This window comes from Pungitius pungitius, chromosome 8 (assembly GCF_949316345.1).
Source record: "Pungitius pungitius chromosome 8, fPunPun2.1, whole genome shotgun sequence".
Classification (NCBI taxonomy): domain Eukaryota; kingdom Metazoa; phylum Chordata; class Actinopteri; order Perciformes; family Gasterosteidae; genus Pungitius; species Pungitius pungitius.
Window position 1 is genome coordinate 22,086,717 of NC_084907.1, and position 15,115 is coordinate 22,101,831.

General features: G+C 45.9%; 1 protein-coding gene across 4 annotated transcripts in view; it reads left to right on the plus strand.

Annotated features, from left to right (window-relative positions):
* Nucleotides 1-15,115, plus strand: part of bsnb (bassoon (presynaptic cytomatrix protein) b) — a 50,059-nt gene that overhangs the window by 9,511 nt on the left and 25,433 nt on the right. For 3 of the 4 annotated variants that reach the window (XM_037448301.2, XM_037448302.2, XM_062564065.1), the window contains exon 3: nt 3,898-5,085. In XM_037448301.2, coding sequence (XP_037304198.2) covers nt 3,898-5,085 — 1,188 coding nt within the window. The remainder of the gene's footprint in view (nt 1-3,897; nt 5,086-15,115) is intronic. The other variant, XM_062564064.1, reaches the window with a different exon arrangement.

The following is a 15,115-nucleotide window of genomic DNA, read 5'->3' on the forward strand; positions in this document are numbered from 1 at the left end:
TACAAATTACAATGTTTGTTTTTAATAAATATTCCTCCTAACTGACAGAAAACTTCTAACTGAACATATACATACAAATATCTAAAAGCATGTGTTTATGTGAGTGTAATCGCAGACTTGGGCTGTAGAGGATGAACTGGGTCACATGACACACATGCAGAATAATGCGTATAGCAAAAAGAAGAGCCAGAGCCTCAATGTGGGTCACAGGTTTGATTGTTACCCCGTAACAAGCTGCATTTAAAGTCTCCCCCTGCTGCAGCCAGTTGGGCTGGAACCGTCACATCTCTACAATCTGTTTAAATTTAGAAGGTGCAGCTGTGGGTCTTTAGTCCCTTCAAGCAGCCTTAAACATTACAGCGGAGAAGGGTTTGACATACAAAAAGAAAAGCTTCTATTAAACTGTACAGGTGCTCATTGTGTCCATCTTCTGCTCTTTGTACCAATATGTGATGTTATATAACACTACCTCTGGCTCCCTGCTGGGCCCAGCACCGCACCAGGACAACACACAGCGGGAACAGAAAGGTTTCAGCAACTTTTCCACAACCCTTCATAGATTTACTGCTCGAAAGTATTTATTTTTATGAATGCAGTTCCTTGCGTTGCAATTTTTAGGAGTAACCACTGTGTTTTATTGTGATCATTCTTGTGTTTTGATTTTTCACGTAGCATTGACCGGGAGAGCAGAGGCAGGAAGAGACAAATTGACAGGGATGGGGGGGTTATTGAGGGGAATCTTAATGTCTCCTGGCCCGATTTGCAAGGCATTGATAATGCGCTGCATTCCAAGCGTGCTGATCCCCGGGCTGCAGTGAGTACTGCATGGCCATAGCATCCTCCTCTGTATGCTTTGGGGTTTAGTGGCTCAGATTGTTCTTAGGTCAGCGTCCCCGAGGAGTGACGGCGTCCATGACGCCTCACACCTGAGGGACGTGTGCAGAGTTACTCGTTCTAACGTCAGTGTGTGGAGCAGTGGTCCCTTATGCTTCTCTCCTCAGTTGTCATTGTTTGACAACTTGGGGTCACAGACATGTTGTTCAGGTCCGTGCTGTGAAAATACTCAAATTTGGGATCCATGGGTAACGACAGTTACTGCTAATTCATTAATTTGTTTTTTATTAAAATACTCAAGTTGAGAGACTCTTGACTACTGAGTCATACATACGTGCATGTGTCTAAAAACACAGCATTAACTTGGTGATGTTTTTAATATCTTGATCACTAAAAGAACACACTGGCTTGTTGGTGGATTAGATTTAATTTACATTTTGTGCTTTACTATTAAATATATTGAGGAAATAACCCCAATAAGAATCGATTTGAAAAAAGAATCGTTAGTTAATGTGGTGGAGTATGTGTATCGTTTTACCCAAAGCGCGTGTGTGTGGTGCTCATGAGGATCCTTTGATCCATGTCCAAGTGTCTTGCTGCTAAAAGGTTCTATTCTTGGCAGCAAGTTGTTGTTCTGCATAAAGCCACGTGGCTCCAGCATCCTGTTGGCAGACGCTGAGTTTTCGCAGAACTGTGGGCTCCGGTCGTATCTCATGACCTTCGACGGGCATCATACTGTCGGACACACACACACACACACACACACACACACACACACACACACACACACACACACACACACACACACACACTCAAACACACACTCAAACACACGCATGCACACATTTAGCGAGCTTAGGCGGGAATTGGATCCACGTATGTAAACAAAGCCGGAAGAGAGCCATCAAAGATGTATACACTTCTCAAGATGGAGACATCGTGGAGATGGAGGAGGAGAGGAACAGAGAGTGCTGTGATTTGAGAGATGCAGATAAATAGGGAAATAAAGATGGTTGAAGGAGAACAAGATGGAGGGTTTCAACCGAGAGTCAAAGGGAAGGAGGGCAGGAGACAGAGTGTGCAGTGTGCTTGTTTTTTGCTGACACGGATCTCAGATTTCATAAAGATCCACATGATTGCCTCATAAAAAGGGAGCCCCAGCGAGGAGTGCGATGGAGAGAGGAGGCCGAGACACGATGGGATTGATAATTAGCCGCCTGCCCGCCCAGAAGCTGCTTTATTTGTGTTTTCCTCTCAATGGGCTTGATATGATTATCCTAACAAAAATTTGGTGAAAAGAAAAAAAATATCAAGGAGAATAATAGTTATAGAAAAAGGAGTCTCTGATTGAATGTATGAGTCCATTGTTGGAAAGCTGGGTGTTATTTCACTTCCCATCTTCCATCTCACCTCCGTTTCCGGCTTCTCGGCTTGCTTGATTGACAGTAAGAACTCATCTCCCCTCATGATGCGGGTTGGCAGGGAGCCAGGCGCTGAGCGACTGACCGACTGGAGACGGACTGAGAAACACTGGAAGGCACGAGGAGAGGTTTTAGAACAGTGGACATAAATGAAACCTGCAGGACAAATCAGGTTGGAACAGGAGCTTCCAAATAATCATGAATGAACCGGAGCTGAAGGAAAGCTGCACTTTGGTTTGGTTCTAATCCTCGGGGTTAAGTAACTGAACGAGCAGAGTTTCTTGTTAGACCAGCAGTCAAAGCACCACCAAAGATAATAAATAGAACGGCGCTGCAGGCAGTAAATAATATTTTCCAATTAAGATAAAGGACAATAGGAAATTACATGGGCATCGTCTGCATAAAATCCGCAAATAATCGACAAATACCACTATTCGAAAAACATCTAGAGGAGCTGTGTTGGATTTCATAGTCAGTACCTGCACACATACATGTGTGTGTGTGTGTGTGTGTGTGTGTGTGTTGGAAATCAACATTCCACAGCAGATGTTCAGAGATCTTGCAGCATTTTCACTCCTTGCTACGGCAGTTCCTGGAGTACTAAAACTTCCCTCTAAATCTTTATGAGTCCACCTTTAAAGTCTACAAGGGGATTCTAACTCAAAGCTACTAAGAAAAGTGCGTTTAGGCCTCCCAACCTTAACTCAACTCTGACTGTATTTATAATGCATTAAGGTATTATGTAATGACCACAAGTCCAGGACAGCTACTATGGTGTGGCAGCTGTCAAAGCAACAGGATGCCAATTATCACGTATGGCCATGTGCCATCAGCAGGGCCTCTTTCTGACTTTGACCTTCTTGTGCGCCGATATGGAGCAGAAGATGGGAGAGGCGAGGCCTTAAAAGAAAGGACGACTAACAGGAGGAACAAGGGAAGAATGGTGGGAGGATTTTAATGAGAAAAGCAACACGTTGTGTAAAGAGTGGAAATGTAGATGAAAGGGAAGAGAGAAGATGCGCGGGAAGATACTAAATCAGTGGCAGTCATTATTTATTGAAGTAGTCAAAAGCTCACTTAGTCTGTCACATTTATTTCCTACGCGTTTGCTCATGCAAAGGCACATGATGCTTAAATCCATCTTCAATGAGATATTTCATCTAATAATTTCCCATACACAATGTTTCTAATTCAAAGCATGCATGTGATAAGGGGAAAGGAAGGCAGCAAGTCCATCACATACACAGACAACACACTCATGTTCACGTTCACACCCAAAGGCCATCAAGAGTGTTTAGTTCATGTTACTTGAATCTCTTTGGACAGTGGAAAGAAAATGGAGCATCCATTAAAAACCCAGAACGATGCAGAGAGGAGATAAAAACGACTAAACTATGGTATTTTTTCAAACTATGTATTTACAGCACACACTTTTTAAAAACCTTTTATCATAGGAATAGTTTTATATTTATGGGAAATATTTGCCTTCTGAATTTCAGCCATGTTGCTGCAGTGTAAGAAGGTTATCTTAGCACACTTTACACATCGCATTGTAGTTTAAGCCATACAACGGGCCAGAGAGAGGGATCAGTCAAATAAATAATACAAATTTATGTTTTTAATCTCTTTTTTTTCTCCACAGGTTCAGGAGTGGCTCTGTCTGAACTGTCAGATGCAGAGAGCGTTGGGGATGGACATGACCACACCACGCTCCAAGAGTCAGCAACAGATACACTCTCCTTCTCATGCAGCCAAACCAGAACTTAGACCTGATGCTTCAAATCTTCCTGAACCCCAGACACATTCCCGTCCTCAAACACAGCCTCCAGCGCAGGCCCATCCAGCGCAGGCCCATCCAGCGCAGGCCCATCCAGCGCAGGCCCATCCTCCAGGACAGGCCCATCATCCAGGACAGGCCCATCATCCAGGGCAGGCCCATCCTCCAGGACAGACCCATCCTCCAGGACAGGCCCATCCTCCAGGGCAGACCCATCCTCCAGGACAGGCCCATCATCCAGGACAGGCCCATCATCCAGGGCAGGCCCATCCTCCAGGACAGACCCATCCTCCAGGACAGGCCCATCCTCCAGGGCAGACCCATCCTCCAGGACAGGCCCATCATCCAGGACAGGCCCATCCTCCAGGGCAGGCCCATCCTCCAGGGCAGGCTCACCCTCCAGGACAGACCCATCCTCCAGGGCAGGCTCACCCTCCAGGGCAGACCCATCCTCCAGGACAGGCCCATCCATCGCCTGGCTTTCTCAAACAGGCAGGTCCAGCTGGCCCAGGTCAACAACAAATAAAGCTCCCTCCAGGGGCGATTGCTCTCCCCGGCATGGCCAAAGCCCCTTCCCAGCCTGATCTGTCCCGCAACTCTCCTGCCCACCAACCCCAGCCCCCCCGCCACGACCAGACTCGAAGTGCAGGGAGCTCTCCTTCGCGGCAGCCCCCACCTCCAGAGCAGACATTCGGGAAGCTGTTTGGCTTTGGCGCTTCTCTTCTCAACCAGGCCAGCACTCTCATATCTGAGACTACTCAACCACAACAACAGCCCCCGAAAACAGCCCCCAAACCAGTAGGACCGGTAGGTCCAGGGCCCGGGGCGGGTAAACCCTCAGGACCTCCGCCTGCCCAGCAGGGGCCTCGAGCTCAACAGCAACAACAGCACGCCCCCATGGATTCCACCAAACCCAAAGCTTGTTGTCCTCTCTGCAAGACCGACCTCAACATCGGCAACGCGGCGGAGCAGCCCAACTACAACACCTGCACGCAGTGCCACCATCAAGTGTGCAACATGTGTGGATTCAATCCCACGCCACACTTAGTCGAGGTAAGACTCTGATTCGTGTCAACTGGCCGACGGCGGCCACGAATCTGCTAAATGAAATGATTTGTTGAGTGTTTTCCAGGAGAAATGCTGTGTCATGTTGCAGTTGAATGGCTTGTCTTGTTTTGAGTGAATAGCTGCAATTCACAGAGGATTCTTGTGCTTGGGTTGCTGTCGATTGGCCAACAATTGCCTCAGTTTGCTGTGTCTCTGGCGCACTTCATGATCCTCATTTTGTATGTCAATGCAGGCTCTCGTTGTGTCTTCATATTTTTGAAGAATAGCGTTGTATTGTTTTCTTATTCCTTAATACAGAATGATCAACACATTACTTGAAGATATGTCATGCAAAGGACAACAGGAGATTTCTGCACAAGGAAGGTTGATATTTGTGTTTCCAAGCTGCAGGTTTCTGTATGCAGCTCGTGCACAACATGCTTTATGTAAGCCTGTGAGCTAATTCTCTTTCAGTCTCAGTGTTTCTCAGTTAGGACCTGCTCTGTTCTGCTCTGTCAGGGCCTTTCATGTAGTTAGCTGAGTGAAGTCCAGGCGACTCACCTCGTCAGTGTACACTCTTCCCTGGAGCTGCACAGAAATGTATGACCCATCTACAGAAAACGTGGCGTAATCAAGTTCAATTAATGGTTAATCTTAGTATCGATTAGTCACAGTAGTTAGCTCAAGGGAACATTGTTCCCTGAAATTCTCCTTGGTCCCGTGTCATAGTGGCAATCCAGTCGGTAAGAGCAGAGACTTGCAGTAAGCCTGGCAATAACAGAGCTGAATTATGCAAATCAAGTCCAATTGAATGATAGCAGTAATAACTGGCTTTCTGCAGAGCGCTGGCTTTTTATGGGAAAGCCTTGTCTGCCCATGCATCCGGTTGTCACGGGCACTAGCACAGGCCATTCATACATCGCTATGGAAACAGTGAGATCATTTGTTCGTCCCTTTCATGCTCGGCCGCTGAGAAGCTGAGAGTCCACACAAACTTTCAGACTGATGTTGATGGGTTCTCGGGGCAGACTGTGTTATTAGGTGTGATGCTCTGCTGGCCCCAGCGCAGCAGCAGGTGCGTTCTTTCCAAACCTGCGAGCTGGCAGGCTGGTCGCTCCAGAGTGGGTGAGAACCATTTGGTCGTGGTGTGGGGCTTTGTATTTTGAATCTTGGTTCCTCAGCTTGATTTTCGGAGACAGTTGGGCACATTCTTCCTTCTCAGCCTCCTCCAATCCGCCCAAAACTTTTCTCATTGGATGTTTTAATCACAGCTCCCTCGCTGTTTCATGATTGCGTGGCGACAAAGGCTGCAAGTGTATCATTACTGCTTGTCTCTCTGGTCTGATGTTCTGCTTGAAAAAACAAAAAAGACCTCGGTTGAAGAACAAGGCCGTGACAGCTGTTGAGTTACTAGACAAGGATTAAGTGATATTTTATATTTGATACTTCTCCTATAATGCCCAATTGTTTCTGGATATATTTATTAAGAGCAAATACATTCTAAATGATTTTTACCCATCTTTCCAACAAGGCTGTTTTTTCAGGTTTTCTCCTTATCACAGTGGACATAATTAGTTTATTTTTAAACTGGCAAAGGAACATGCTGTTTTATGGAAAAGACAAACAAACACAAATAGAACTCAATGAATTACAAATTCAGCATGAGATTCGGAAATACTGCCTATTGAGTTTTTACCACTCTTACTCTCTTATAGGACACCTAAAGCAGGACTTGTGATGGACATCCTGTAACGGAATGCTCTGTAACTGTACTCAAAGGGGATCCGTAGCTCCGGGACATCAAACAAACGCTGGAAATATTCATGCAAATACGTTTTCTGTCACCCCACGAGTGACACACTGCATTATTCATTCAGAGCAAATTAGGCTGAGCTATATCACAAAAAAATAAATAGTGGGGCTCTTTTTAATGTGCGATTGGATGATGAATGCCGCCGTCTGTGCGAGAACGGCTGGAAGAAGGGAGGAGAGAAAAGGAAAGAGGTGATAGATTGAGAGGGAATCAGAGATAGCGAGTGAGAGAAAGCCGACACATTACACAATACTCCACATACCAATTAGCGCTGAAAGTCATGTGTCGCTCTGAGTAAATATGATGTCCTTGTTTTGGGGCTGTTTCCTCCCCCATTACGCTTCTCGAGGAGATTAAAAGCCACCTTGTGTCATTGTCGTCTCCCGAGAGATGGGTTGCAAATAGGACGTAAGATGTTTACACTCGAGTGTCTCCGGCTGAATTTGATTTAGGGTCCGCTGAGCGACAGTCCTCCTCCATGAAATGCCCAGAGACGGGGCCTCAGCTTTTTCCTCCACAGTAAATATTGGTGGAGGTGTGTTTGACTCGCTGCATTCTGTCTCAGTTTCATGTGCTCACCACGTCGTTCCTGCGTGTGGTTTGGCGCACTGACTCCGTGGGACTATTATTATGATGTAGAACCGTCCCCTCTGTTTACAACGAAACAGAAGCCCCGACTGCATCATTAAACAGACAGAATTTCTCAAATAATTGTTGAAGGCAGAGACAGAAAACATAGTTTATCAAATATTCAACCAGGGAGAACATTATGAATAGTTTATGCAGTGTGGAGTAGGGAGAAGACCATGTCACATAAGGTCAGTGTGCATGTTGCATGCATGTGTATGAGGGATGAAATGTATCCTAGCAGGTGCATGCTAGTGTCGGTTTGTATGAGTACCAGCAGCAGGGTGAATGGTCCTATATGATTTATTACAGTAATAAATTTGCTCCTCTGACTCAGACAACCAGTCGACTTTTTTCAAAAAGTACATTTTGTGTCTTACGTATATTTAATATGACTTCTAAATTACTCTCTCCCTCTTTGTCTAGAGCAAAATAAGGTTCACTTCTAGCATTATCTGGCCATCTGGTCATTGCTCACAGAGGGTTTGTTCAGCGAGAGACCAAAGGGAGTGAAAATAGGATCACAGGATGCAGTAAACTGTGCAGAGTACACAATGAAATATTGATAATGAGACCTTGCAGATAGATTTTGTAGCAGGAAACTTTTAAAAAACGTTTGTTTATGATATAACATTGTACATATGGAGCAAACTGTGAGCTCAGATGAAGAAACACCTCCATTCAACAGCTACTGAGAGCTCAGCGCGGATTGAATCAATATCTTGAATTAATCACGGTCTTGGTGAAAATTCTACTTCTACTTTACCACCCCGTACTGTATGTATAACATGTAGTATTTGCTTATCGATGAATGTGTCATTGTCGTTCTCACGCGTACTGGAAGTGTTTTCTGAAGATTGGCACCAGCCTGTGTTTCCCTCAGGAGTCTCATCCAAAGCCAGATGGCTGCCGGCATCATGCACCAAGCCTGGCACGCTCAGGCTCGCTGCTCCCAAAGTGATGATGGTACACCATCGCAGATTCAAACACCCACACGGCCTCGATCAGCTGCTTGCGCCCTTTTAATACTTCCATTTTCCCGAGTGCTGTATGCACAAGTATTCTGAATCTGAACATTTATTCGGATCTGGGCGCCCACATGTCACTTAGGCATCCTGTACATCCTAAAATACACATATTCACGTCCAATGAGGCACAATACTGAGAACACCTCTGACCTTGAGTAATATTAGACCTAAGTATGCAATATTTGGCAGTTCAGTTCAACAATAATTCTGAATACAGACACATTTGATATTTTGCATTTTCATATCATCATACCATTGACTCCTTTATGCTAACGCTAGCATCTGATAGCTTTTAAACATGTTCAGCTCTGGAAACATACACACCCACCCGCTCCTGTCCTCATGCCTTTCTTTGGAGGCTGCTTGCTGTTTACACATTGATTGAATTGGCAATTTACTTCTGGTTGAATTGCTCGCAGTTGACATCGCAACACGAGCGCTCCGTCCTCCCCGACTCAGTCTACGCTCCGTTGGTTTAGCAGCAACGGGTGAGCATCCTCAAACCCCGGCACATAATACAAGAGCGTTAATACGGCCCAGAAAGAGACAAAGAGCGAGGGAGGGGGGTGTTTCTGTGAGTATATGGTTGGGGGTTGCAGAGGGAGCGAATAGTTGAGAGTGTTGTAATCCGTTGTTGAGGGAGGGTAGTGATCCCCTGGAGTACGATGCTTAACCCCCAACACGCCACTGTAAAGACCCACCCACGCAAATAAGTGCCTTCTGAGAACAATGAGCCTTTGTTTGCTGATTAAGCCGAGACAAAGAAAAGGTTTTACCACCTAAAGCCTGTATTTTCAAAAAGGTGAATCTTCAGCGTGGATAACATGACACAAGAGACACCATTGTGTGAGTGCAACTGTTGCACAGACAAGAAGACAGGAAGGTTGAGGTGACGTACACGAAGGACAACTTCCTGTCGAGATTATGTGGCGCCCGGCACAGATGGCTCGCTGGTTTGAAGCCTTAAACGCCACTCACTCTCCTCTCGGGGACCTTTGTGTTTGGCAGCACGCTCTGTCTGAGCGTGGACTTTGTTAAACTGCTGCACATCACAGACCTGCTCCGGGAACAAAACACTGGGCTGACAGGAAGTAGGAGGGTGAGAGGAGACCCGCATGGACCAGCACCATTTGGCACTAGGATTGTATCCTATGTGCTTTATTCTGCTCAGCGTCCGTGCACCACATGCGTTCATTTTCCACTGGGACGTCTTCGAGGTCACCCTCGACCTGCTGCAAACACTAACGACTATCTGGGAGCACAGTGACCATAATGAACTTCAATTAGGAACCTCAGCAACCTTAATCAGCTCTTCAGAAGTCATCATCTTCAAGGCCCGGTGGCCGTGCTGCCGGCAGCGCCCCGTCCCCCCTCGGTGTCGGAGCCACAGAGGTGGGCCGGAGCAGTCCTCCCACCCCGATTACTGGGCCCCGCTGTCTCAACGCATCACTTCACCGGCCTCGTCCATGCTCATGCCCTCTCTTTCCCGCAGCACCTCAGGCACGCGGCAAGGAAAGAAGGAGGGGGGGGGGGGTGGGGGTCAGTTGAGTGTGTGCACTGTGCTTAGAGGCTGCAAATACTTAAAGGGCAGCGACGCGAATGTGAGATTATTGAACTGAGACTCGTTGTTGCATGTCAGGGGAGTGAAAACACCACGGCCAGACAGAGGCGCGCTGTAATGAAAGGGGGGGCCGGAGATTGAGTGACAAAATGAAAGAGATAAAGCTCACTGATCGCCTCAGACGTTACATTTAACCCCTTGCTAAGCTTCTCCACGCCGCAGCTGTCGGGCATCAGCGGAAAGGACCAGATCAGATGTGAGGGTCTCGATTAGTGAAGGCTGCTGCTGGGGGGGCGTGACACAACAGCCAAAGGAAGGGGGATCGTGGGTCCACTTGGTCACTGTCGCTTTCTCATAAACATCTCACCTCACCGACAGACTCATACGGCCGGGTTTCTGTTCATTTACTTTAAGAGCTTTATGAGTGACCCCTGTGCATTTTCTACCATTTGTAATGTTCTGAAATATGCAGCATATAAAAATATCCCTCAATGCGCCCTCAACTCTGAAATGTCTCCTGAGAACCACCCACTATACGCCACCTTTTTAGAACCAACGACAAGACAAAGAATGAGACAAGCCCAAAGTAAAAGCTTATCCTTGGATGTTGTATCCAGGAAATCCATTTTCCTGTCTTTGAAAGCCCGGATGACCTATTTTCTCTTTCAGTCAAAGAAACAGTAGCTTGGTTGTTGCCCATTTTTTAAAAATCATTTTTGCTTTTTTCTTCTTTGTCAACACAACCTTGCGACTCTTTATTCATCATTTTGTATAGTACATTATGCCACTCCATCTTAGGAATTCACTGCTGATGCCCCCGCATTGTTTAGCCAACTTACAACCTGTAACTCCAAAGGAACCTGCCTCAAACACCAGCAGAACAATAGCAGACCTTCCTCATCCCAGCAAAGGAATCCCCTGACATGGCGCTGGTGATTGGTTGCAGCTTGAGTCACTCATTCAAAAGATGCGCGTGAGATACATAAATTGTACTTGCTTGGCTGAGAGTTGCAGATTTTCCTGGCATTAGTATTAGAAACTCATTTAACACGAAATAGGTCCGAGGAGACAGCCCGATTAACTTGTCCTGCAGGCGAAGGCACTCATCACTTTTTGGGCTCGGCCGCCAACCTCGGTGTAGAATAGATTTGTTTGGCTGTAGCTGGATTAGCATTTAGGAAAACACATTAGCGGTCGGACTGTTTTTTTTGCCTCTGCCTTTATTGCGGTTTTGGCCTCTGAGTGACATCACGCGCGATGCTGCAGACCAACGCTGCTGCTTTTTGGTGAACATCGGACTTAATCTCAATCAGCCACATTGGCATTCTGTGTGGTATTATCACGCTGACATTAAGCCTGTTTGCTGATTAAAGGCTGAAATGATGGAGAGCAGTGAAAGAGTCAGGAAATACGAGGCCGCCGCAGGTGTGGGAAGAGGAAAATAATGAAAATAAGCCACATACGTGACCGCCATCAGGTAGTCTGACCACAGAGGGAGGTGCATTTCCTAAACCAAGCTGGGCTGTTTTAGACAGACAACACAGAGGGATGAACACTGCAATTTATTTTCGATATTTTCAGGGCAAATTAGGAGAGCCGGGCTAAAAGGCTTTTCAAAAAATAGAATTGAATACGGAAACATTCTGACCGCCTCAGCAACGGCTTCAGCTGTCTTTTGAATGCTTTCTCCTTAGTCCGCATGTGTGAACTGTAATATTGGTTTGTTCTCGTCCTCCAGGAATTATTGCATTACTTCGAGGGATGAAGGAGGTGGATCCACAGAACCTCCTCTAAAGATTCAGTTATATTTAGACATGGTGGAGGCGATGGATTAGTGTTATTGTTTGCCAAGTTTTGTAGCTTAGTTCCTCACATATGATGGTGTTTTGGTAATTATACTTTTGTTATGGACTTTCTAATGACATTTAGATAAAAGTCATACATTTGAATGAATATACTGTATACATGTTGCAGATCGTTATCCTACAGAGATGCTTGCTGATACCTTTATGGACCCCAAACAAACAACAGGCTTTACATGCATCAGTCTGTGTCGGCCTCCTTTCAGGGTGAGGATGGGTAGAAACATTTAGATAAAATGACTTTGTGGGTAAACTTGGATGTTTTTGTGCTTTCAGTGTTTTTATGTATCGAGAATCCTCTGCTGAGGAAGGAAATACAGACTGATGTGTGCCGGGCCAAAAGAGTAGTGAGTAAATAAAGATGAGAAAGCATGATGTGACGCTGTGCCACCTGCATCACGGAGGGACAGAATGGACACTCCTACTTAAAGGCAGACAGCACACTATAAAAAGTTATTTCACATGAAGGCTGACACTGTTTTGGAGAAGTCTAAACTTTGATATTGTCCTTATTGGTTCACGTAACAATGAAGCAGGGGATGGATTATTATCTGATACATTTCTCACAACAGGTGAGAATGTCAGTTGGTCAATTGATCGACTACTTTTGTTTGTGTTCAAACTGCACTGGTGGCTTCCCATCAGTGCTCCAGTGAGCGTTAAGAAGGTTCAATGTTGCAATAATAGACCTAAAAGTCCAGGCCCCCAACTAGGCTGTACATGCTTTGCACACGCACCATCAATGCTGATACTGTTAACAATAAAGCCACTCACACAACTACACATCAAATACCCAACAACTACGCAACAAATGGTAAAATCATTTGATCCCTCGCCCCCCTTCCCCAAAGCACACAGACACACCTGCGTAGCTCCACTTTACATTTCTTGGAGGGTAGAATTAACATTTTCTCAACCACAAAACAGTTATTCAAACAAATATTAGCAAATATATATTTCTGTATTCCCATTTATGAATAAATGTTTTATAATTATCAATACTGCTGGACACAGATCAAAACAATTCTGTCAAGTGTCAAGTTTCTATCAATACTGTATTTTGCACTTGACTTCTAGATTAATATCAATTTATTTATGCATATGACACTTTACAGGTGATGGATTGTTGCTACTTTTGTGATCCCCTAAAGGTGCTAAATCCCATCTTCAGATCATATCTTTGACAGAGGGATGGCCTCCACATGGCGATGCCTGAGCCGGCCAATAGCAGCAAGGCAAACAGCGGCTACATTGCTGACACGGCTAACGGTATTTAATTGAGCCAGCCAGTGGGACACACACACACACACACACATTGGGACCCACGTGCACTAACATTCACGTGCACTGACAGCGGCCACGTAAAGAAAGATCACTCTCAAGGAGGGAAGCGAGTGAAGCCGCTCAATGCTCAGGTGGAGCTTGCTTCTCTAGCAGAAGGAGGTCCTATCAAACACGCCACGCCCTGAGGGGGGAGAAGAAGTATTTACTCAGGACCACTTAGGATTCGCTCTCAATTTGACCCTGCAAAACTCCCTGGGATGTTCCTCTGCGGGGAACTGTGTGAGCGACTGCAGTTGAGCCCTGCTCCCTCTGTGGATGATCCTTCATTTCCTCTCTAATCCACGGGCCTGACCACGTGTTGGCGTTGAAGGAGTACCGGGGGATTGACCTATATACCTGCTGACTCTTACTGACCTGTCACAGCCGAGTGGCACGGCCTGGTCACTACTGTGACATGTGCTCGCAATGTGCACCACTGTCTATTCACGCTGTGCATAATGGAAATGGATGCAATGGTTGAAGGCTCCGATGGGCCTTTGATGGTGACCCGCTCTGCTGATCTTTGATTCTTATTGCAAATCAAAAGGATTTCATTTATATGCAGTGATTAATTTGACTTCTATTGAATATAACCGTCGACTGTGACTGCCCCAACTTGACATTGAGTGTGTCCAGGAGTTCCTGTGCTACGTTACTGGTATCAAACATGTGTGTGTGTGTGTGTGTGTGTGTCTGGACACCAAACTGCCACTCACCTTAAACTCACCCCATTGAAACCTGCTTGGCAGCGCGCCCCTGTGCACATGCTAGTTAATAATTCACACTGACCCTCTGCTCCGCTGACCTTCACTTGTTACAAATTAATTATGACCTCCTCTGTTGTACACGGCATCAATCTCTGTGAGAGACAGAATGCAAAGGATTATTATGATGATTTCGGCCTTTGTTGCATAGCTATTAGCATAATTTCACTTCTTTGTTCTTACTTTGAAGGTTGACGCAGCGCATTTGTTTAGCACCGTCAAAATAATTCCATTCAGGTAATGACGGAGGCTGTTTGGAAGGGAAAGACATGACAGCTACTGGTGAATTATTTTTGGATGAATTGTATTAAAAAGTCTGATGGAGAAAGTTGGACATTTTGGATTGAGGTTTGTTTTATTACGCCATGCATTGCTGTTATGCTACTATTTGCTCTTTTTCCTTGCAGAAGGTTGGTAGCGGCCTTCTAAATATTGCCTCAGTTTTACACCTCTATTGTGACACGAAAATATCTACTTAGCGGGAGTTGATCTCACTTTTCCTTCTGCCCACCCACATCTGATACAGCACTTTGAGGTCTGTGACTGCGGGCGATGTCGGGCTGACATTTCTTGCTCACAGCTTGCGGTCAGGTTCCCGTGAGGGACGCCACGCGGGGGACAGGCCCTCGCTGCGACTTGACTGACAGTGAGAGGTGCGTGCTGAGGTTGTGGAGACTCCACAAAGCGTTCAAGCTGCTTGCACATGTGCTCGTACACTTTGCTGATCAGAATATAAAAATACACCCGGGTAAACGTCTGTGTGTCAGAACCAGAGCGGCACAGCGGAGGAGGGGAACGAGAGCTGAGGTGGTGTTACAGTAAAATGGTTGGTGTTAAATACGCAGCCCACTCCAAGTGAAATATTTAGCAGGATGCTTGAATCAGACTATGTGAGTGCAGTGTTTGTTGTTCATGTTGCTGTGTGGGTGTGTGTGGGCTCCCACGGGGCTCCATATCCCTTTATGACATTCTGTGCTCTCTGGCTCCCTCCATGGGAGGACGTTTTAAAGCTTTCCATCAGAGTCATGCCCCACCAGCAGTTTGGCTCTACAGCTCTG